This window comes from Rhamphochromis longiceps, linkage group LG11, assembly GCF_057381845.1.
Source record: "Rhamphochromis longiceps isolate RC_006_pf linkage group LG11, R_longiceps_female_GT1.1, whole genome shotgun sequence".
NCBI classification, from domain to species: domain Eukaryota; kingdom Metazoa; phylum Chordata; class Actinopteri; order Cichliformes; family Cichlidae; genus Rhamphochromis; species Rhamphochromis longiceps.
The window spans coordinates 22590817-22613624 of NC_140567.1; the positions used below are offsets into that span (position 1 = coordinate 22590817).

Consider the following 22808-nt stretch of genomic DNA (forward strand, 5'->3'; position numbering starts at 1 on the left):
GCAGACCATAATATGCAGCTGTAGCAGGGATCACTGTCTGTCCTACATTTGAGCAGTGCACGTCTTATAAATAAAACTGTTCTCTCAGGTAAGCCCACCTAGCGGGCAGCAGTGTCGGCGGAGCTGCGAGGATGCTGAGAGAGATGCTCTGATCTTCCAGCTCTCCCCCGTGAGCGCGCTCGCGCGCGGCGGTGCAGAGATGCGCATGTGACGACGAAAACGAAGACGCAGTTTCTCTCTTTCACACTCTGCCACCAAGGCACACAGAAGATCTCCCCCCTCAGTGGACATTTGCACATCGATCAGATCTGCATACACCAAGTCTGCTCGGATTTAACCTCGCGGAGGTAAGGCTGTGTGTGTGCGTGCCTGTTCGTGTGTGTGTGTGTGTGTGTGTGTGTGTGTGTGTGTGTGTGTGTGTGTGTGTGTGTGTGTGTGTGTGTGTGTGTGTGTGTGTGATGACGAAAGAGAGGTTGGCTTATTATCTCTCACAAGACCCCAGACAGCTGGGTAGGTCCTCCCACCGGTGTCTGGCTATTTATACGATTTGAAACGCTGCCGTGGGTCGTGATAACTGGACGAGACCGGGAGATACTGACACACATCACAGCTCGGTAAGAGATCCTGTTACTGAGTGATGCGGGTGGCCGCATGTGTATGTTTGACCTAAATTATGCAATAATGGTGTAATAGCGGCTGTAGCATGTGCTCGTTGAGATTCAGTGGACGCAGGCTTCCCGGAGTCAGCGGTGTAGTGGAAGATATAAGGCTGCTGGTCCATGAGGATGGTGTTTGCGATCGGGTACCAGACTGCTGCATCATTCTTTCCATCCTTTAGCGCGTGCTGCAGCATCATCCCCGGATACCGTGTATAACCAGCCCGGCCCTGTTTTGAATTTAATCTAATTTTCTTAAGTGAGATGCAGACTGGTCCGTGCAAAATGATCTCAAGTTGCAAAGAGGAGGGTGTAGTTAAACCTGCTGTGAGACGTAGTGTACACATAAGGGTTTATACACACTAATATTTCTTAGCATGCTTTTCATTCCATTCCTGTGAAGCTGTAAAGGCTTAACACAAAGTTTCAGTTGTTTGTGGTAGGTAGCTAACAGTACATCGTGCACCATGTTCTAGAAAAGTATGGTGCGTCCTACACGCTGGCAAACGCGCACACGTAGGCGCGTACACGGGCTGGAAGAGAGTAAAACAAACCCCAAAAGGATGAAGCGCACTAACACCTGGGGCGTATTATTATTATCGTCACGTTTAAACTATGGATGTTGGTCTGTTCTGTGTTAAGGACTTGTGCTGTCGAAGTTTCACTGAACTTAAAACGGCGTTTTTGGATTATCCGAACTGGGGTTTTTTGTTTGTTTGTTTGTTTGTTTTTGCGCACTGAATGACATTATATCTGATCACAAAGATACAGTAAATGCAGCCCACAGATCTAGCTCCATGATTTGCTCATGATGCATCATGTGCTGCTGTGGCATCATGTAGAAATTATAGAGCACAGGTGCTCTGTGAGCCCTTGGAAGTGGCTTTTTACATTTTTTTTGTCCAGTTTTATTTGTTATCTGTTGATAAAATCAAACATAAATCCACTGTGGGATAACATAAGCACTGGTTTGTGCGTGAAATTTCAAACAAAAGAAAACAACTGCACACACGGGTGTTTTTGTTTTGTCAGATCAACCAGAGGCCTGAACAGTATCAGTCTGCCAACTGGGGGCATGGATACGGTATGCAATGTGTGGAATCCCGTTGCTTTTATTGAAGAGGGTAAATAAGCCGACAACCAAAGACAACTGGTTGGTCTATAGACACAGGTCAGACAGGGGGGAGGGAGAGAGGGGGAGACTGGACTTGAGTCAGATTGTATGGGCGGCGGGGAGTTTTAAGGGACATGTGCCAGACTTTTGGGATGTACAAAGGCAGTGTGGGCGCTGTTTTGGTTGGTATGAAAGTGGGGCAAGTGGGCACTGGTTTGCTGTAGCCGTTGGGTAATGTTTTGGCGGGAGTGAGCGTGAGTGTGTATATTGGGGTGGAGGTGGGGGGGCTATGAGAGGAGCGGGTGTTCTGATGATTTGATCTGTCAGCATGCCAGGACCACATTCTCATCCTGCTGCCATTGAAAGGGGCGGTAAAGACATAAACAGGCCCAGTGGGATTAGGGCCCACTCGGAGGAGTGATCAGGGGGGATTTGCTGCCCGGCGGGCACACAATGGCACTGTCGCGTAACACACAAACACACAGTACACATGCTCAACGGCTACATTTCACAACAGACCCAGGCCTACATAAATCTGATTAGAAGTCCCTTTTGTCTGGAAAGCAGTGCCGGGGTTAACAGAGGCTAGCTCTGCCCCGGGCCATGTGCGGTAGGACGTGGGGTTTGTGGACACGGCGGGACGGCAATGAGAAAAACTGGGGGCATGCTGTGTTGTGGCGGGGTGTTTCCACGTGTGTGAAGCCCCAGACAGACAGGGAGGGCCATAGCTGTGCGTGAAAGCACAATAACAGGATGAATAAAGCCCCCCCCAGTGTGTGTTTCTGAGTCAGCTGATGGTGGTCGACGGAGACAGAATCTAAGCTAACATAAGACAACAACAACTCTGACAGACAAAAAGACAGTATGCTGGTTTGAACCTGTTCAAATAATTTGACCCAGAAGCATGGAAACAGTGGGACAAAGAACAAATGAGGCTCTGCTTTTAGTTCACTACTGAATGGACGCAGCTACAGAAATTTCTAGAACTTTCTTCACATTTCTGTTATTCCTGTCCTCCTCAGTGCCGGCTCTGGCCCAGGCTGCAGCCATGCCTCTCCTGGAAGAGACCACTCTGCCACAAGAGCACCCACCCACCGTCCCTGTGGTCATCATAGGTAAACTTTTTGCCTGACCTTTCACTGGTTTAACATAACTAATACATCCTTCAATCATGCACACATTTTAAGGCACAAATCAATAGTTGGGAAAATCAGGACAAGATGCTCTTCACAGAAGACAAAAAAGAGAATAGGGAGGTCCTGTGTGAGGATCATTCCTTTTTTGTAAACGCAGCAAGATGAAAAACTCAAGCAATATAGTTGTTTTTTGTATGATAAGTATTGCTGGAGCTTTAACCTCTTCACATGTACTTTGAACCACTGAGTAGGCACAATAAGAAAGGTTTTGTGGCCAGTTCATCTATTTCTTTGTCATGTGCACCTTCTTCCATAAACATCAAGATGTTCATTGCAGGTTTGAAAACTGCTTAAAAAGCACACATTTCAACCTAACATGTATTATACATCACCTTGTGCCTCTTTGCAATGCTATCCTGTAATTTCCCAAATGTGGATTTATGTTTAGGCAACGGGCCATCGGGTATTTGTTTGTCCTACCTGCTGAGTGGATACAAGCCGTACTTAGACCCAGCAACTGTCCACCCAAACCCAATATTATACAGGAAACTACAGGACACCAAGCATCTACCCATTACCGAACAGGTAAAAAAACAAAGCAACTACCAATCCTTGCTTATTTAAAAATGGCCAAAGTCAGTCTGGTACCTCATAGGCATGACTTTCCTCATTTATATATTTATTTTTTTACAGGATCTGGAATATCTGAGTGAAGGTCTTGAGGGGAGGTCAAGTAATCCGGTGGCTGTGCTTTTCGACACACTCCTGCATCCTAATGCTGACTTTGGCTACAAATTCCCTTCTGTCCTTCAGTGGAGGAGGGACAAGCAGCAACACATCCCACATCTGGTTCTGGGCAGGGGAACACCTGGGGGTGCTTGGCATGTAAGTAACAAACTTTGATCTTGATTTAAAGTCAGCCATTTTGTTTTCACCTGTATAATCTATGGCGTTCCATCTCTCATCGCTTCAGGCAATGGAAGGCTCCATGCTGACTATTAGTCTTGGCATCTGGATGGAGCTCCCCGGGGTCAACTACAAAGACTTGACCAACGGGAAACGCAGGTAATGACAGAGGAGAAGGTTTACAGCAACGATATGGCTCAAGCTTCAGTTCGGTTCTGTACTATTGCTCCTCTTTGTCTCTGTTGTTGCTCTAGGGATGTAACCAGTGACAGAGCCACACCAGAGGAGATCTCATCCTATTACTGTAACTATGTAAAGCTAAAGGGTCTTCAAAAGAACTTTGTTGACAACACCTACGTGACCTCCATCCAGAAACTCTACCGGGGGCATGAGGGAAAAGGTCTTGAAAACGGTCACACTCATCAAGGAGATGGAGGGGTGGGAGATGGAGTGAATGAGAGCTTTGAGGGAAATGGAAAAGTGTGCGTAATGAGTGGAGGAGGGGGGGCTCTCTGGGAAGTAAGGGGATACCAGCAGGTGCAGAACGACACTCACGTCCCTTTCTGCCTGTTTGCTGAAAATGTAGTCCTGGCCACCGGTGCTTCCGACTCACCAGTTCGACTGGGTGTAGAGGGGGAGGATCTGCCTTTTGTGTCCCACAGTATCTCAGACCTAGGCTTGGCAGTTAGCCAGAGGAAACTGGATAAGAACTCCGATCCCGTTCTAATCGTGGGTGCTGGTTTAAGCGCTGCCGATGCAGTTCTGTGTGCTTGCAACAGCAACATTCGAGTGTTGCATGTTTTTCGCAAGAGAATCGACGACTCAGACCTCATCTTTAAGCAGCTTCCCAAGACACTGTACCCAGAGTACCACAAAGTCTACAACATGATGTGCTCTCAGGCTTACACAAACGTGGCTCCCTCTTCTGTTTCTAACAGACCCCAGGCAGTTAGTATTGCCTCTTCAGTATGTGCCAAGATGTGCCCAAAGCCTCAGCTTGCTGCGGGTAATGTGGCTGGTAACGCTAGTATCAACCTGTTTCCTGACTACACCAGTTTCCCCGAACACTGTGTGGTGTCCTTCCAGTCTGACATGAAGTGTTTGCTGCAGGGAAACAACTCCCTCAAGGCATTCAAGATCTCCATGGTCCTGGTTCTGATTGGGACCAACCCAGACTTATTTTTCTTGAAGGGGCAAGGCCAGTACCTGGGTCAGGATCCAACAAGACCCATCTCCTGCAAGCAAAATCCAATAGATATCGACCCCTACACTTTCGAGTGCACCAAGGAGCCAGGTCTGTTTGCCATGGGGCCACTGGTGGGTGACAACTTTGTTCGCTTTTTGAAGGGTGGCGCGTTAGGCATCGCCTCCTGTCTGCTGAAGAGACTCAAGAAGAAAGGGAAGCTCATCAGCAACGGAGGAAACAACATAATGTGAAAACACGATGAGGAAAAGAGTTTGACACGTTGATCTTAGGGCACACATTTCAAACCCTTTTACCATGATATAAAAGGTGAGGAGAAACTTTTAATATATTTTCTTCATTAATGCAGTGTTTTCTCATCAAAGCTAAAGCATTTTTACAACTTTTTAAGACCAAAAAAAGACAATGGTTGTACTTTAATTTGTTTCTAACGAAACAAAAGACAACTTTCAAGAGTCTTTTCTGACTTCATGTGAAGTCCCCATATGTCCAAGCTACTGTGTGCCAACGTTTTCTAGTCAGTCTGTAACCTCATAACTGAACAGGACCTTACACTCATCAGGGTTATTTATTCATTCACCATGTGTCTTCAATTCATCTACTAACAATGCTTAACTCGATGTTGTATCATGCTTTAAATCTTTTTTTAGCTTAGCTTGTAGGGAAAACTAAAAAATAAAGGACACTTGTTAATTCCCATCCAACTTACTGATGTAAGTGATGGTTTTGTGGTCCGACTTACAAAACCTACAAACTGGAATTCAGCCACAAGTAGTGTTTGTTCTATGACATGCTGTAACCCAACAGTTTCATGGCTACAGTCACACTAGGGAAAATAGAAATGTATTGCAACTATCTGCAATGAACTTGCAATTGTGTTGCCTTTGAGATGGTTGCTTTGAAAATGGGGACCAGGTCTGCAACTACTCGCAATCAGCTGGTGTGTTCAAAGCAACTTTGTGAGTGACCGAGCCAATCTGGGATCAGTTTGGGTCAAGAAGGAAATCATGCGCAATTTGTTTGTGATAATACAGAGATAAACTGTGAAAAATCGGTGAAAGTCTCAAATCTGTTGCCACTAAAATATTTATTCTCATTCTGGATGGTGGTGCCACCCAGAATGAGAATCTGTTGGGGCTTTGGAGGTGTCGGCATCATATCAGGGCTCTCCAAATTATCCAATGCAGGGTGTGAAATATGGGGAAAAAAACTGAGGGGAATGTTTTGGGGGTTTGTTCAATGAAAAATAATCCAGGAACCACCTATTTACTCTGAACCCTGTCAGAGTATTTATTATTTATTATACCTGTCAATGTAATTTAGTGAATTCAGAACTTAAAACACCACATGGCAACCTGCGCAGCCACCTTGCTAGAAGTTTAGTATGTTCAACGCTCAGCCTCTGGGTCTCCACTTGGTTGCTGACAGAAAAATAATTAAACCCAATCACCAGTGACCACAGATCTTTCCTTGTTGTAATGAGGTTGCCATCATATTTTTACTCTAGTGTGACTGAGGCTTCAGAAGTCCTAATGTTCCTGATTGTTGAGCCTGCTACGGGAGTTTCTGCTTTTAGCTGCTATTGCAGGTAGTTGGAGCTATAGTCTGATAAATTTGACCTGTTGCTTCAGTTATACTGCTTCTCCAAGGTTTTCTATGCAAATAATTTAAAGTAGATGTGAATGTATTCTTGCACATCCACTGCTAATTTTACTGTTTGGACTCAAATATCATGGAAAAACTTAGGTTTATTAAAAGCTCATTCTGGTGTTTCACATTTTTCTCCTTTTTAAGTATTGTCAAAGTCAGTGTGTGAAACACCTCAGCCAAAAACTAACATTATTTTTGTTTAGATGCACGCTTCCTATCTTTACTCAGAGAATTATTTAAGAAAACATTCACTGAATAGGAAAAAAAAGAAGAAACACCAGTATGAGTCTTTAACTTTACCCTTGAAAATAAATGGCAATTATATATTATTAATTCAAATCTCACTAAAAGAGTAATGAGTCTCGCCTTGATAATGTATTTATTCAAATACCAGAATTACAATACTTACTGCACTTTTAAAAAATAAATCTGGGCAGAATAAACACTAGCTTACCCTAATCTAAAGCCATATGGAGCTAAAGAGCTTTAAAACAGCAGAATACACACTTTTACAGTTATACCATCCAGTATTTCTTATTTAAAAATTTAATCCATTTGCATTTATGTAATTTGATGATGGTGTTTTAAAGGGCTAAAAAGCCTACTACATAATCTCATATCAGGATTTAATACTGAGCTATCATTATATTAATTTAATAGATTTTTACTAATGGTGTGAAACATGATCCACCAAACAGGTCAAATATTCACTGCCGTTTTCCTAAATTGTATTGACACGTAGAGCTATACTGCTAAAAGCTCTACTTTTATACATGTCCACATGGTACAATCAAACAGTTGCACATATTTCAATTTTAATTTTAATTTATACAGCACCAAATTACGACAAAAGTCACCTCAAGGCTTTATATTGTAAGGTAGACCCTACAATAGAGAAAAACCCAAGAACCATATGACCCCCTATGAGCAAGCACTTTGGCGACAGTGGGAAGGAAAAACTCCCTTTTAACAGGAAGAAACCAGCAGAACCAGGCTCAGGGAGGGGCGGCCATCTGCCGTGACCAGTTGGGGTGGGCTCATAAGCAACAACAACAACAACAAAATAAAGATCTCTCCTTCAAGATCCTCTTCTTGCACATCTCCAGGGCGCTGTTTTTAAATATTTTCTTGAGAGTCCAAAGTCTGTGATTTCACGAAGCTTCAAAATCTCTGTTTAAACCAACTTCACTCATGTCTGAGTACAATCCTGCAGATGTCACTGTAGAGTCCATAGTTTCCAAGCTCAGAAGTAGAGCATCAGGTGAGGAGTGAGACCCGAACCATGCAAACCCGAACCCCAAGTTTTTGTCAGAAAGAAGATTATTTACAAAAACTAAAAATTATTTATTAACAAAATTGACACCGCTACAAAGCGACCTAAAAATAACGTCAAACTGACAGCAGCCCAGCGGTGCACAGGAAGTTAACCCTGAAGGGGGATATAGACCAAATTTAAGTCAAGCAAGCATTTTGAGTTTTACAAGCGCAGTCCTAGAACTTTTTGATTGCACCTCATGTCTGCCCATTTACCATTACACTATCACAGTAGACAGCCATGACTGTTTTGTTAAGTGCCAAATAAGAGAAAGGTTATTAAAAAGTGACCATAGCAATCAATTTTTAATTCCTGTTTTTAATTTAATCCCTGTCTGAATAATGTGCATGAATATTTTTTTTTGCCGCTCACGCACAGCTCATGCTTTCTTTACTGTGATGTGATGTGCCCCCCTTCAGTACAAAATAAGTCAGTGTCGGGGGCAATGCATTACTAAATAAGATGTAACGTAGTCATATTACTTTTTCCACTAACAGAATAGCTTAAAGCAGTACTGTTTTGACACTCATATAACAGTTAACTAGTGAAAATGTTGATACTTGTGTTCCACCTGAGTTATACCCTTGAACTATTTTCATGTACTTGGACTACTGTTTTGATATAAATATTAAATATATGCATGCAGGCATGACCTTTTGCCTAGCAGCAGCTGCTGAGTTAACAGACAGTAAAGCTACGAGGACAGATGCGAGAAGAGTGAATTTAAGGACGACACAGGGGGCTGAATGACTCAAAAATGGAGATTACTGTCTTTACTTAAAGAGAAAAATATGAGGCTGTTACATCAGGGTAAGACACACCTGATCATAGCTTCTAAAGCAACAAGATTATTTATATTTTCTGTTCAGACTTGTACAGATTTCAAAAGGTAACTTAGGAATCAAAAACTTAAGCTATGTAACCTTATTATTTCAAATTGTGTTTGAAGGCAGTCTCCTGACTACTTTTGCCACACTGTAGCCCACTACAAAAAAAACAAACAACTTCTGTTATTGCACAATTCATGCTGAATGCCAAATTAACCCTTAACTTATAAGCCACACTATCTGTGATTATGTGGGGGCAGGTAGGATTTAGTTATCTGCACAGAAAGGCCAACAAATGCTTGGCACGAGGACTCTTTATCTGAACAGTCTTATATCTGGTAAAGTGCCTGCGAGGTCGGCTCTCTAGAGATCGCTCAAGAAACGGTAACACTTGAATCTCTCTGGAGTTTCTACTGTAGTTCTGCTAAAACCAGGGAACACATTGGGTCTTAAACTTCAAAGTGAAGGAAAAGCTGCTTTCAGCATGTAGAGTTTTGAAGCACTCTTGTACAACTGAAGCATTTTTAATGTTTTGTATGCCATGTTTTTTATTATTGACAAATAAAAACTGGAAAAAAAAAACTCAGAACATGCGACTATTTTTTTGGTTACATTTCCTCTGTCAGTGGCTTAATTAGACGAGCTAAAAAAAAACCAAAAAACAGAACAGGAACAGCAACCAAAACAATGACTTACAAATGAAATACAAACATAAAGAGATACATGAAGTTAGAGTCCTTCCACACAGGGCTGATACTTCCTGTACCTCTGAAATGAATCCCCTCTGGAGGATGTTGAAACGAAGGCATTTCATCTCCTCTTGCTTAGTTTGGTGGGGTTGTACCTAAACACACACACACAAAAACACAATCTCAGTACGGGCTTTTAACATTCCTCATGCATCACTCCTCAATGTCCTAAGAGGCATTTTGAACAAACAATAAAAAACAGCCCAAATTAGCCCTGTAAAACGGGGACAATGTTTGAACAGCTCAAAGCAAACAAGCTCCCAATAAACCACGTCTGGAAACTTGGTTTAGACGTTGAAAAAAAAAAAAGGTACTGGACTGTTTTCTTAGCAGCAGAGTCTGTTCCCTGACTACGCATGACTGACTGAGCATGACTCAGTGATCAAACAACTCAGCCTTGACACACACACACACACAAAATCAATCTCAGACGGTCTCTTTTCTGCTTAGTCAAAGAAAGAAAAAAAAACAGCGCCGGCTTACATCACCCGTTACCCAGGCAACGGTGGTGACGAAACAATCTCTAGGTTCTGACTGGTTAAGCTGGAGCTGCTGAAGCCCCGTATCCATAATTCTCGGCTAATTATGTCCTGTGCTCCTGAGTGTAGCAGCTGAGGCTTCGTAGAACCTTTGGAGTATTTTTACCTCCCAGGCTGTCATGGATGAGAGCAAACAGCTCTTCTATGAGAGACAGAGATGTGAAGGTTTCACTTGAATGACAACGGGGTCAACAATTACTGGGAAAGGATTTGGAGCTTTTTGTAGGAAGTATTATCCAGTGTGAATCCATTAAAGTACATTAAAGTAACAAGAGGTGCACAGGAGAGGCAACAACAAGAAAACCTCTAAAAAGCAACATCCAGGCATCCTCCTGGCATCATTTGGACCACCAGTTTGGTCACAAACATGCACATGAGTAGCTCCCTGGAGTTGAGTTGTGCTCGACTATAGACTGAAACAGGACTCTTCGTGGATAGTAAGACACAACAAAGAACATCGTTTTCAAGGAAACTTTTATCTTTCTAAGCAGATTTTAAAATGCATCACATGTTTTCTTGTGCCTTTACTGAAATTGTGTTTACTTGCTGTATCATTTGTTGGTTTGAAAATGCTTCTGAGGCAAGACAGCAGCACGAGGTAGTAAGCTGTTGGGAATTGCATTACCAAGCTTAGAAAGCATTTATAGGGACCATGGATGGAGTAAGGCAAATAACATTGTGAAGGATGTGAGGCATCCCCCCCGCCCCTTTAAACTACTACGATCTGCACGGCCCTGGGGATGGGCGTCCAGGTACACACCGGCTCACTCCTGGTGGCTGTAGGGATGGGTACCGGTATCCGGTGCCATTATGGCACCGGTTCCGACATAAACGGTAGTAACCAGACCGTAAAGCAGTGCACATTTCGGTGCTTTTTCCCCCTGAGATGTCATACACTTTGAATTCTAGCCAATCATTTTACCTTTCCAAGGATAATAGGCGGGCCCAGGTACGTACGTTCTTTTAGAGCAGAGCTACAGATTAAAAATGCCCAAGGCAAAGCGGTCAAAAGTCTGGCTGTAGTTCACAGCAAAAGATGCAAACTCAGCAGCCTGCAACAAGTGCTTTAAGCTGATACTGTGATACTGTCAAAGGAGGTAACACCTTGAATCCGATGAAACACCTGGCGACGCATAGCGGGGTTTTTTTTAAAGCCAAGAAATGCGCTGTATTTGATAGCTTGCTGCGAGACCTCACACCGAGCACATCTACTGCGGGTGGGTTGCCTGTTATCGGACCCGGAGTTAGCAACATCCCCCAAAAACCCGAAGAGGAGAGTCCTGGCCCCTAGCCCTGCCAGTGTAGCAGAAATGATGACGTATGATGATGGCAGCAGCCGTTCTTCTCTGCGTGAGTAGCTTAATGTTGTTCGTGTGTAATTTATGTTGAGTAGGCTAACCACGTTATTACATTAATGCACGTAAGGTGAACTAGCAAACATCATCACAGCTACATGCGGCTGTCCTCTTATTTGATGGCAGATGCTCCCTTCACTCTGGCCAAAAAGGCTAAAATAACCAAAGAAAAAGAGGGAAACAGCTAAACATGAGAGGTTTTTGGACAAAGTTTGTGTTTTTTTCCATTGTTTAAGCACTGCTTCCAGCCAAGAGTGATACCATATATGCCCTCTAGTTGCAGAAAAGGCTAAAATTGTTATCTTTTTACAAAAAAACAGCTAAACATGAGAGGTTTTTGGACAAAGTGTGTGTTCTCCATTCTTTAAGCACCGGTTCGAGCACCGTTTAAGCAACGGCACCGTTTCAAAAGTACTGGTTTGGTACTGGTATCGTACCAGCCATCCCTAGGTGGCTGCTTGTCGGGGCCTGGAGCCTGGGGCTCGCTCGGGCCCCTTCGGGGGTGGGGTGCCCTCGGCCTCTTGGCCTGGGGCTCGGTCACTCTGGCACAGCTGGCTGCCGGCGGAGCTCACGGGCACGTCACTGCAACCCCCCCTGGCTTCTGCTCCGCAGCTGCTGAGTGACCCCTCATCTGGGACTCTCCTCAGCTCTTTCTGGGATAGTGGCGCGGCTGCCCCTCCGTTGGTCTTCCTTGGTCTCTTGTGCTCTGAGGGCCTCTGGATGTCTGGAGCCTTGATCTCCTCCATACCTGCTTCATGCCCAGGAGGACGGGGCTGTGGCCCCCCACACCCTCTAGCAGATCATTAAATGAAGGAACCTTTTAAATACAAGCGCGTCCATGCTCACAGGTGCACACACGGGTGCTCACACACACAAACTACACCCTTTTTGGCTCCTACCTCAAAGCACACTGTGTGCTGTCGATGTTACGTGCTGCACAATAATATTTAATATTTACTGTTATATTCACACAGATCATCGCGATGATGTTGTTTATTATATTGCTCTCTTTTTCTTTGCTTGTTTTCTCTTTTTTCTTTCTCAACAGGTGATCCAGGTGATTGATATATGTATTTTTTGTCTGTTTTGTTGGTTTTTGCTTTTTGCCCTTTATCACCGTCCCTCTTCCCTGCTCTTTTTCTTTCCCTCTCTCTTTCTCCCCTTTCTTTTCCCCAGTCAAGTCTGTCCCGTGTTCAGCAAATGAAAATAAAATAAACAATAAAAGCAAAGGTGAATCAAATAGACCAATACAGCAAGGCTGGGATGGTCCATTTGGTAAAGTAAATCCGTTGGGCATCTTTCTTTGCCTTTAGACAACAATTCTGATGGCAAAAGAGCCAAACAGGACAGGCAAAAAAAAAAAGTCAACACATTAGTGTTTGACTTGTTCCGAGTTTTACACGGGTTTCTCTTAGATCAGGTCCAAAGTTTGAGAACCCTGGTGAGCTGGCCTGTCCCTTTTGTTGTCAGACATCAGGTCACAAAAAACAAGCAAAGCTAACAATATACTAAATCTGTATGACAAACCGAAGAAGCGGCCAAAATAAAATTGTCAAAGCTGAATCGTGGCACAGAAGGCATAGATGCGTTTTAAGGACACTGTAAAGGAATAACAAGGCTACTTCATGTGGTCTCGTTACAGATTATTAGATCCCATTTCTCACCTAAAGAGATCATCTCCTATGGTCTCGTCCCTCCTGCTCTGTTGCTCCTCCTGAGACAGACAAAAATTCATTCAATTCAAAGTCATAAATCAAATAATAAACAAATAAGAGGGGCGACAGCACCTCAGCTGCATCTTTCAACCATTCATCCAGATCAGAGTTCTTGCCCCGGTTGTGAACCAGCAGATCAGATCCTCCAATAATGTGATGAAAGCCCTCCGAGCCCGGCACACGACTCTGTGTCACAGACAAAAACAAAAAAACAAAACCACAGACGTGGTCTTTGTCGGGTCTTAAAGTCAAATTAGAACATCTGATAAACTCAGAAAAACATCTTTAAAAATAAAGGAAATTTTATAAAAAAAAGATTAACTGATTATGCAAAAATACTTAAAACAATTAAAAAACTTTTATTTTTAAACTTTCACTTCATATCTTGAAATGTGAGTTGTCTTTTTTTAACTTACCCAGGGGGTGACACGTATTGTTGGATGGAAAACTGAATTAACTGAATAATTTATTTAATGACTTATTTTACATTTGAAATGAGCCTCTGCTGTGTGTGTGTGTGTGTGTGTGTGTGTGTGTGTGTGTGTGTGTGTGTGTGTGTGTGTGTGTGTGTGTGTGTGTGTGTGTGTGTGTGTGTGTGGTCATCACCGGCTGACCTTGCGGAAACATTTGAAGTTCTTTATGTGGCCATTGCCCTGCATCTGATTTTGCTTGGCTTTGGGAGGAGCTGCCACGGTGAGAGATTTAAACTCCACCAACAGCAGCTTCTTAGGAAGGTCTTCATCGATCTTTGACTCCTGCAACAACGCACTTCTGTCAGGCAGGCTTCTTTCTAAGACATTTATATGGTATCAAACAGCAGCTAAAACAGAAACACAGTGCTCAGGCTATATGCAGTATGGACCCTGACAAGCTTAGGCTAAACTACCAACGCCTGGATGACAGACAGCTTCAAATAAAGGCCATGCATGCTCCAATGCGATTTCTAAAATGCTGTAATATACCGAGTATTGCAATAAGATATTTTTATGATTTATCACCTCTTTTCAACAGCAAATTATTTCCTAAAAGTTCAACTTTATCAATATCTGGTTTATTCAATAAGATAAAGTTATCTCACTTCAGCATCACTGTCACTAAAACCAGCCATATCAATCTGCTGTCTGATTTTTACTCATGTGACTGGACCACTAGTTAGCTCTGAATTATTATTGTCCAGCTAAGTGTTGGGCATTTTTCAGTTTCAAGCCTCGATATTTGTTGGCCCTGCATCGATACAATATCACGATACTACATCGTATCAGGTTGTTTTTTACCCCACCCCTACCTGATAGGTCTTTGAGATTCATTAAATACACACTGTTAATATAGTCACATATATAAAGCGTAAAATATTTCTTCTACTAGAAATGAGCAAGAAAACTGAGCTTGGTCTTCAGGAGGAAAAGAGAACAACTCACTTGGACTTCCTGTTTGATCACAACTGGTTTCAGAGGGCTTTTAATCTCTTCTTTAGGCTGAGGAATATCTGCATTGAGTAGTTCTAAATCCTAAAAAAAGAAGGTGGAAACTGAGAAATAATCATTCTCAAACATAGCTGGGTTATAGTTGGGTATACTGATGTAGTTTCAGTTTCAGCTTCAGTTGTCTGCAGACTGAATTACAGACAGTAAATCATCTTTCCTCACCTCAATGAAGGACACATCATCTTCTTCAAAAGGAATCACATCTTTACTCGTACTGGCTGATGACATTTCTTCTAGTTTACTCGACCCACGATTAGCCGTTGTGTAGTCAGCTGGGTCAGCTGGCTCTGTCTTAATACGGACAGCGTGCTGTTCAGATCGCTGGCTGTTCTTCTGCAAACTCGATTCTTTCTCCGAACCTGCCTGTGGCCTTTGATTGGTTATCCCATTTTTCTCTAGGTGGACACGTTGCCTCTTGCTCGAAGACTCCGCAGTATTTAAAACTTGTTTCTGTTTAGCTGAACTGTGCTCAGGTTTTGCTTGCTGGCCTTGATTAATTGAGGGTTGCTCATCAAAGCAGTCCATATCTTCAGACATAATGGACTCCAGTTCCTCCATCTGTATCACATCTTCCATCTCCTTCCTCTTTCTACTCTGTGGTTCCTCTGAGCGAGCCTCTGACCGTCCTGCGAACAAATCAGCTGCTGACCCGAGTGGAGTCTGGGACACAGTAGCAGGGCCTCTGTGTGTAAGTGGGGGGATTTCTTCAGACATGGCCGGGGTGTGTGGTGCCCGAGCAGTGACGGATGATGCTAGTGCAGGTCGCTTTGGCTCTGACGTGACAGCCGAGGGCTCGTCCTCCAAATGCCTGGATGAGAGGATAAATTAGAGAGAGATGGGCAGAAATAGATAATGTTTTTTTCTTTAATATATATATATATATATATATATAGATATATATGAAAAATATTCCTTTCATGTGGTACTACTTCCTCTTTATTTCAGTATATCAGAGATTAGTTTGCAAAGATCTGAAGTGTCATAATTTGAGGTCCCATGAGAGAAAACAGTCACACATTTGTCTTCAAAACTTAAAAAAAAAAAAAAATCTAAACAGTGTGATTTCCTGCTGTGGGTTTTCTTTTTCAATCCTAAACACAGATTTACCTTTTCTTGCTGGCTGGCTGAAAGAAAGTGGTCAGAGTCGACTGTTTCTGTGGAGAAGCTTGTGAAGAGATTTTTGGTTTCTGAGGAGACTTCTTCGGAGGGAAAGTCTTGGTGCCACTGTTAGTCTTAGGAGTTGATGGCTGTGGTCTGATGTCAAAACTGTCTTCACCTGAAACAGAAAAACACTCATTTTTAAAAATAAAGATATTAGCAGAACAGGTATTAGGCTGGAACATGCATAGCTGTTGACAAGGTAGATGACTGACCTTGAGGTCAAGGGCGCCATGTTTTAAACTCGTCTGAGATTTTTAGTAATTTCAAAATCCTATATCGTGTTGTTCTCGAGTTATCGTATTCACGGCACCCACAACAAAACCCTATACCTACATTTTTTATGGCCAAGGAGTAAAAATCCAGCACAGGTGCTGGATTAGTCCTCTGTTAAGCTCAGACAATGTAAGAAAACTATCAATCGCTGTATTTCTGATTCACTCATGCAGCTACCTGCTAGCTTGGATTCAGACTTCTTCTTCTGTGATTCTGCGTTTGCTGCAGTGGTGAGCGACGAGCTCATTGTTTCATCCACAATACACTGAGTGGTCGTTTTCTGAGCCACGAGGCTGATTACACGGAGCTGACTGGCATACTGGTGCGGCTTCTTCTCAGGCGTCTCCCCTACCGACGTCACCCCGGTGACCTCAGAAACCCGCATCCTGAAAACGCAAAAAAGTGAACTGAAACACCTCAGATGAAGAAGACGACTAAGGCAACGTTTTTGACGGGGACATCATGGTGTCTGTAAGTGCTTGTCTGAACCTCTGTGATGTCTCTGTGTTCGCTGCATACGCCGTGATGTCCTGCGATGCTGCAGGTAACACGGTCTCATCCACAGCTACGCTCTGTGACAGCGAGGCGCTTGGGATTCTGGGTGTCACTTTTGGTACAGAGTCTAAGACACAAAAAAGAAACAAAGCAATCCAAGGAAACGTATAAGAAAACAAATAAATATAGAAACTCTTGTGTGTTTTTTTTGTTTGGTCAGCCACCTGAGTCTGAGCTTGAGGGATTGCAGTATTTTTCACAGGAAGCATAGATGGCAGCCAGACCGATTTCAGACTCTGTGATGACTCGAAGGCCTTTTCTGTGCCAGTGTTAAAAGGAGAAAGATTCAGAAATAATTCAGTCAACACAAACAAATGATCAACACCCTGCAGAACAAAGGGAGTGTGAACCTTTCAACGATGCTCTTCACAGAGTTTGCCCACTCTGTTGCGGAGGGAGACAGCAGAGTTTGGGAGGCACCTGTTGTAAAATCGACCACACAGCTCTGCGGAGACTCCAGCAGGTCACGAGGCAGGCTGCCCTCCTCCAGCAGCTGACTCCTGCCACCTCCAAAACTCACTGCCACACGAAGGCGCTTCAGCTGGAAACAGCACAGTAGAGCCGCATATTAACACACATACACAAATAAACTACAGATAAACATAGAAACATCAGTTTAGCAAGGATGCCCCTCATGCCAAACTCTTGAGTGAATATCTGCCCAGAGATTGCTTTTGGCTCCTTTGAATTTCACCTTCACTTCCTTTGCCTCCCCAGACAAAAGCTCTTTTTGCCTGGTGAAGTTTCCATAGTTATTTCAATTGTTCCAGCATCCAGCACTTCAGCTACCTGGGGAAAGTTACCCAGAGCTACAGAGAAAACAAAAGCACTGTTTTCTGCTTTCATTGTGTGCGCATGCCTTCAGTTTCCTGTGAGATTTCATCCCTGCTGCACAGCAAAGCAGATAAGCAGACAATCTAAATATGATCGGTGTCATATTTATTTACATTCTAATGATAATTTGAAGCCAAAAAGTTAGCTATGCAAAGCATGGATGCAACGTAGGTTGTATAAAGTTAACAAAAATATCACATCACAGTTAGCAGAGTGTGCACGTCAAAAGAAAAACATGCAAAAAAGATAAAAAGATGAATCCATTAGGTCTTTAACCTCATTCATCTCACATAAGAGAAAAGGCCAAACAGCAGAGATAAGTTTATGTCCCTGATGAGGTTTCATAATGTGAAAATGCCCTGCGGTGCACCAGAACTCACCTCATCTGCACAGTCAGGTGTTTTTATTTATTTATCCATATACGATTTATCACAATGGGACTTAACCATAAATGCCACACAAGAAGTACTGAAGTATGCGCTAATGTCTTTGTTAAATATTAGGATGGATGGATCCATGCTTTCTTGTTATTTACACCAAATTCTGGTGCCTAAATGCAGTGAGCTTCTGCAATGTTATTGTCTGATTAGATGTTTTTGTTAAAGAGTAGTTGAATAAGTGTATCTAATAAAGTGGCAGGTGAGTGTATATTGTGATTAGATCAAAAAAAGGTGACTAACCTGTTTGGCGCTGAGGAAAATAAAGGTCCGGCCACTGTAAAGCTGTTTGCGAAGTGGAACCGCTCCAAGATTAACATCGTCTTTATTCAAGCTGGGCTCATCGATCTCAGGAATGAAGCTTAAAAAACACAGAGAGAAGACGGCGTTGAGCTCCGCTTCAGCGTTGCCGTGTATCCATGGGAATGGTTTGTACTGTACCTCTCGGCTTTAGGAGGCGGTAACTTCTGCTGAACAGCTCTGCTGAGCTCTGAGAAGAACTCTGGCTTCACGATGGGACAGCAGCACAGCAGAGCAGAAATGGTCTAATTAAGAAAAAAAACAAAAACAAAAAAGTAACGAACAAACATGCCACAGGAGCTAGCGATGGTACAAAGTCGGGTCCTGACCTTAATGGTAACTTTAACAGAAGACATAACCAGGTGGGTGCAGTCCTGAGACCAGCTGCTGACCAGCTTTCCACCCAAAGCTAGCACGGCCTGAGAGAGCGACGCTTGGCCATCGTTGTCCAAACACGATGAACACACGACTGGCTGCAGATGAACCACACTAACACAAAGAGGACACGGTGATTGAGATACAACCAACCACAATCAGAACGTTTTATTAATCCAAGAGAAAATAACGAGGTCACTGTTGCGCCAAGACAGTAAGAACAGCAACAAACAAGTACAAATAATAAATAATATGACAAAACAGCTCTCATAATAGTATAGCTAACCAAAGTTGAAACTGAGCTTGTTATTTTTTGTATGCATGCGCAGATAAAACAATCCTTTTAGAATTCATACAACTATACATTCATACAACTATACAACTCATACATGAGTTGTATAGTTGTATGAATTCTAAACTATACAACTCATGTATGAGTTGTATAGTTTTAATGTTTTATTTGGGAACAGAATGGTGTGTATGTGTAAGTTTGGTGATGGAGTTTTATTATAATAATAATAATAATGGATTGGATTTATATAGCGCTTTTCAAGGCACCCAAAGTGCTTTACAATACCACTATTCATTCACTCTCACATTCATACACTGGTGGAGGCAAGCTACAGTTGTAGTCACAGCTGCCCTGGGGCAGACTGACAGAAGCGAGGCTGCCATATCGCGCCATCGGCCCCTCTGGCCAACACCAGTAGGCAAGTAGGGTAAAGTGTCTTGCCCAAGGACACAACGACCAGGACAGAGAGCCCAGGGATCGAACCGGCGACCTTCCGGTTACAGATGCGATTCCCAACCCCCTGAGCCACGGTCGCCCCATTATGAATGAATGATGAATTTTTATGAATTATTATGTCTATTTTTTTATGTTTAAGGACAACAGATGGAAATTAGCCTTTGGCTATAATCTGGCATGTTTACATTCATGCAATTTTTTTTTTTACATTTATGTTCATTAACATCCACTGTCCTAAATAAATAAATAAATAAATAAATTAGCTTTTGTAAAAGTTCTCAAAAAGTTGATTCTGTTCATCTGGATGTAGCATTTTCAGTGGGGGAAACGTTTCATCACTCATCCAATTGACCTCTTCAGTCTCAGCTGACTGCAGGTTTCCCCAACCTTATAAACAGTACATTGCACAATGACTGAAACTAGCACCACTGAATGAATAATGGGCTGGGAGGTCAGTTCCTTGATCATTAATATGCAAATTCTCATGACCATGAAACATTTCTCCCACTGAAAACGCTACGTCCAGAACAGAATCAACCTTTTGGGATTTACTTACCTGGATGATCAAGCATGCATTAAGACATTGTGTAAAAATTCAAGAAATATAACCATATCTCTTCTGCATACCTGAATTTGCTTTGAAAAACCCCAAAAGTCACTAAATCCCCTGATTTCAGGTTCACCGGTGTTGTAATCTGTTGGTTGTTGACAAATGTACCATACTTGGAGGTGTCTTTCAGAGTCAGCGTCTAAAAAGCAGAATACATGAGAGCAATCATCACATGTTCAATGTCTTTACTGAAGATCGGTCTCAGTATTGCTATCAGCGTTCATCATCTGACCAAATGTGTTGACTATGAGCCAGACTCCATCACTTTGCTGATTAGATATTAATGTGAAATAATTAATGCATTCTTGAATTATGAATAAAACCCTTTTTGGGAGGTCACGGTGACATCCAAGGGAGATAAAATGGCACAGAAGTTAAACTGTAATGAAAGTCAAGCTTTAATAGACATTTTTATCATTTTAGATAAAATTTAATTTTATGTTTTATAGTCCAGCAGGTTTATGAATGTATCAATAAAAGGCATCAAGTAAACAGAAAGAGAAAGAAACAAATTCAGAAGCTTCTTAAGGCAAGCAACAAGAAACCACACAGATCTGGCAAGCCAAACAATCCATATTTGGCAGCTGATAAATACTGTGGGAGCTCCACGCGAGTCTCAGAAGAACAAAACAATGTGTGAGCATGTAGCAGTTTTTTAAAATTGCAATTAAAATGACATCATATGTGTTTTATTTTGCAAGTGCATCACTCAGCACAGCTTGCATAGCTTTTGGTAAAAACCAAATGGAGAATTTCTTAGACTGCACAACAATTACAGCTGAGTGGTGGCATGATTTACTACATTCAGGCCTAGTAATGTAGGAGTAGCGCAGCAGCACCACCTTCTGCACCAAAGTGTCATCATGCAGGCAAATATTTCACTGGTGCTTCAAGGAATACCAAGAGGATTTTTACTGATGTTCTGGTAAACCAGGAAAAAGACAAAAAAAGTCACTAAAATGTCTTTGCTTCCTTAACATTACATATAATAAATATGTCTCAGCACAAGCTGGATTAAAGTTTAGGAATAGGCCCTAAGGATAGATTTAAAACAGGCTGGTAAAGCAGCAGATCTGACACAACGGGGTAAACTCTGAGAAACATTTGAACCCCTGGATTTGGGCTTCGTTAAATGCCTCTAAAAGCATGATGTGAAGGAGGGTGTTCACTTAAGTATTTAAAAACAAGTAATTAAATCTTAAAATCTATCAGAAAAATAACTGATAGTGTGTTCTTCCCAGTTGAAATGCAAGCTGCAGCATTTTGAAACAGCTGCAAAACTGCAATGGAAAACATTAAGACCAGCATCTACATTAGTCTAGCCTTGATCAAATAAAAGCATGCAAGATTTAAAGATTAAAGCTTGTTGTCATAGCAGTAGCAGGGTTTGTGTTGTTACATACACCGCAAACAATGAGTAAAAGGGAGTAAAAAATGCACATTTAAAGCCCAGGACAGCACAGCTGTATTTGATTGCAACAGATTTCACTTGTGTACCTAATAAAGTTACCACTGAGTGTGTATAAACTGTATATAAACACTACAACTGTTTGTTCTCTGTTCATACCACCTGATCCTTTCCCTGCCTTGTCTCACCTGCTCTGTAGCACTTAGGTGAGCGTGAGCCCTGCTGATAGACTGGTCACTCGGAAGAAGAATGTCACAATTCTTTCGGCCCACCACGTACGCTTTACCCGAGAGGAGATAGCAGGCCTCAGCTGTGAGTGACAGACGGCAGGTTAGTGATTTTCTTATCTTTTCTTCAACTTAAAAGTTATCCCCTTTTGAAGTTTTGCATCCAGGAATTTTTTAAGAAAATTGTACATTTTATCTTGTAACAAACAAAACGTTATCGCAAAATGATCCACATTCTTTATATCTTTGATATTTGTTTTCTGGGTAAAATCAAAATTCCCAGAACAAACCTGTTTTTTGTTTTGTTTTGGGTTTTTTGTATAAATAACTGAGGGTCATGTGATAGAGCACATGACTGACAAAGCAGCGATTAAATCCTCTTCTACCTACAGGTTACCTGTGGTGTAAGAAGTTGTGCTCCTACTGTAAATCAATCCATACATAAATCGTATTAATTACATATTCAGGTCATTAATTAGAAAAAAGGTTTGAGTTTTTGACTTTGACTGCTGGAAACATTTAAATTCAGATCATTTGACGTCTTGTTTATAGTTGCTACCATTAATTTCAACTTCCCATAAGCTCATTTAGAACCAAAGCATCATCCTTAGATAACACATTAACCTGTTTAGCAACATTAAATTAACACAGAGTATAAACACATGACAGCACAGCAAACATGCAGCCTAACGGGCTGCTAACCAGACAGATGCCTCCTGTGTGAACCATGCTTTAAATGCTTTAATCTAGTGTTTCTCAGATAGCTGCTAACTCCATCATCAAGGTGCTAACTTTGCCCGGCCTGCAGCGTCATAAATAAAGCTTCTATAAAACGCCGTCATGACACGAAATGTTACCTGTAGGCTGCTGCTGGGGCGTCAGTATCCACATTATACTGCCCTCTGTTGCTTTGGCATATATTAAAACTAGCCGCAACTCAGAAATAAAGCAATGTTTTCAGCAAACAGTTAAGAACAACTATTAACTCGCCGGACCGCTTCACCCTCGCCACTGTGTCGTCATAACTATGCGCCGCGCTTTCAAAATAAAAGTTCGAAAACTGCGTTTCACTCTCGAAAACTTTAAACACTATCTGATAAAAATTTAGAATAAAAGAAAAAAACATTAGCTGTGCATATATACAGAGAGTGTCTCGTCTTGACCCACAGTGATCATAGAAGCACAAATATAATGACTCCCATTAGCTGTTTCTACACCACAACCATACCG

General features: G+C 42.2%; 2 protein-coding genes across 3 annotated transcripts; one reads left to right on the plus strand and one right to left on the minus strand.

The window, feature by feature from the left end:
* Positions 1-533: 533 nt before the first annotated feature.
* Positions 534-7525, plus strand: osgin2 (oxidative stress induced growth inhibitor family member 2). Of its 2 annotated transcripts, XM_085422952.1 has the most exons (6): positions 534-614; positions 2793-2885; positions 3355-3491; positions 3600-3791; positions 3880-3971; positions 4067-7525. In XM_085422952.1, exons 2-6 carry the CDS (start codon positions 2819-2821, stop codon positions 5247-5249), a joined length of 1671 nt encoding a protein of 556 aa, XP_085279078.1. In that variant the 5' UTR covers positions 534-614; positions 2793-2818; the 3' UTR covers positions 5250-7525. The 2 variants fall into 2 exon arrangements, with proteins under 2 accessions (XP_085279078.1, XP_085279077.1); XM_085422951.1 differs by lacking the exon at positions 534-614 and having other exon boundaries at positions 2552-2885.
* nbn (nibrin) lies at positions 7525-22588 on the minus strand. Its single transcript, XM_085422950.1, has 17 exons — positions 22436-22588; positions 21540-21661; positions 19961-20082; positions 18540-18699; positions 18352-18455; positions 18154-18271; positions 16990-17180; positions 16804-16898; positions 16574-16706; positions 16262-16470; positions 15758-15926; positions 14813-15458; positions 14585-14674; positions 13781-13921; positions 13239-13352; positions 13116-13165; positions 7525-9652 (listed from the first exon to the last, which is right to left on the minus strand). Exons 1-17 carry the CDS (start codon positions 22467-22469, stop codon positions 9619-9621), a joined length of 2532 nt encoding a protein of 843 aa, XP_085279076.1. The 5' UTR covers positions 22470-22588; the 3' UTR covers positions 7525-9618.
* Positions 22589-22808: the final 220 nt, after the last annotated feature.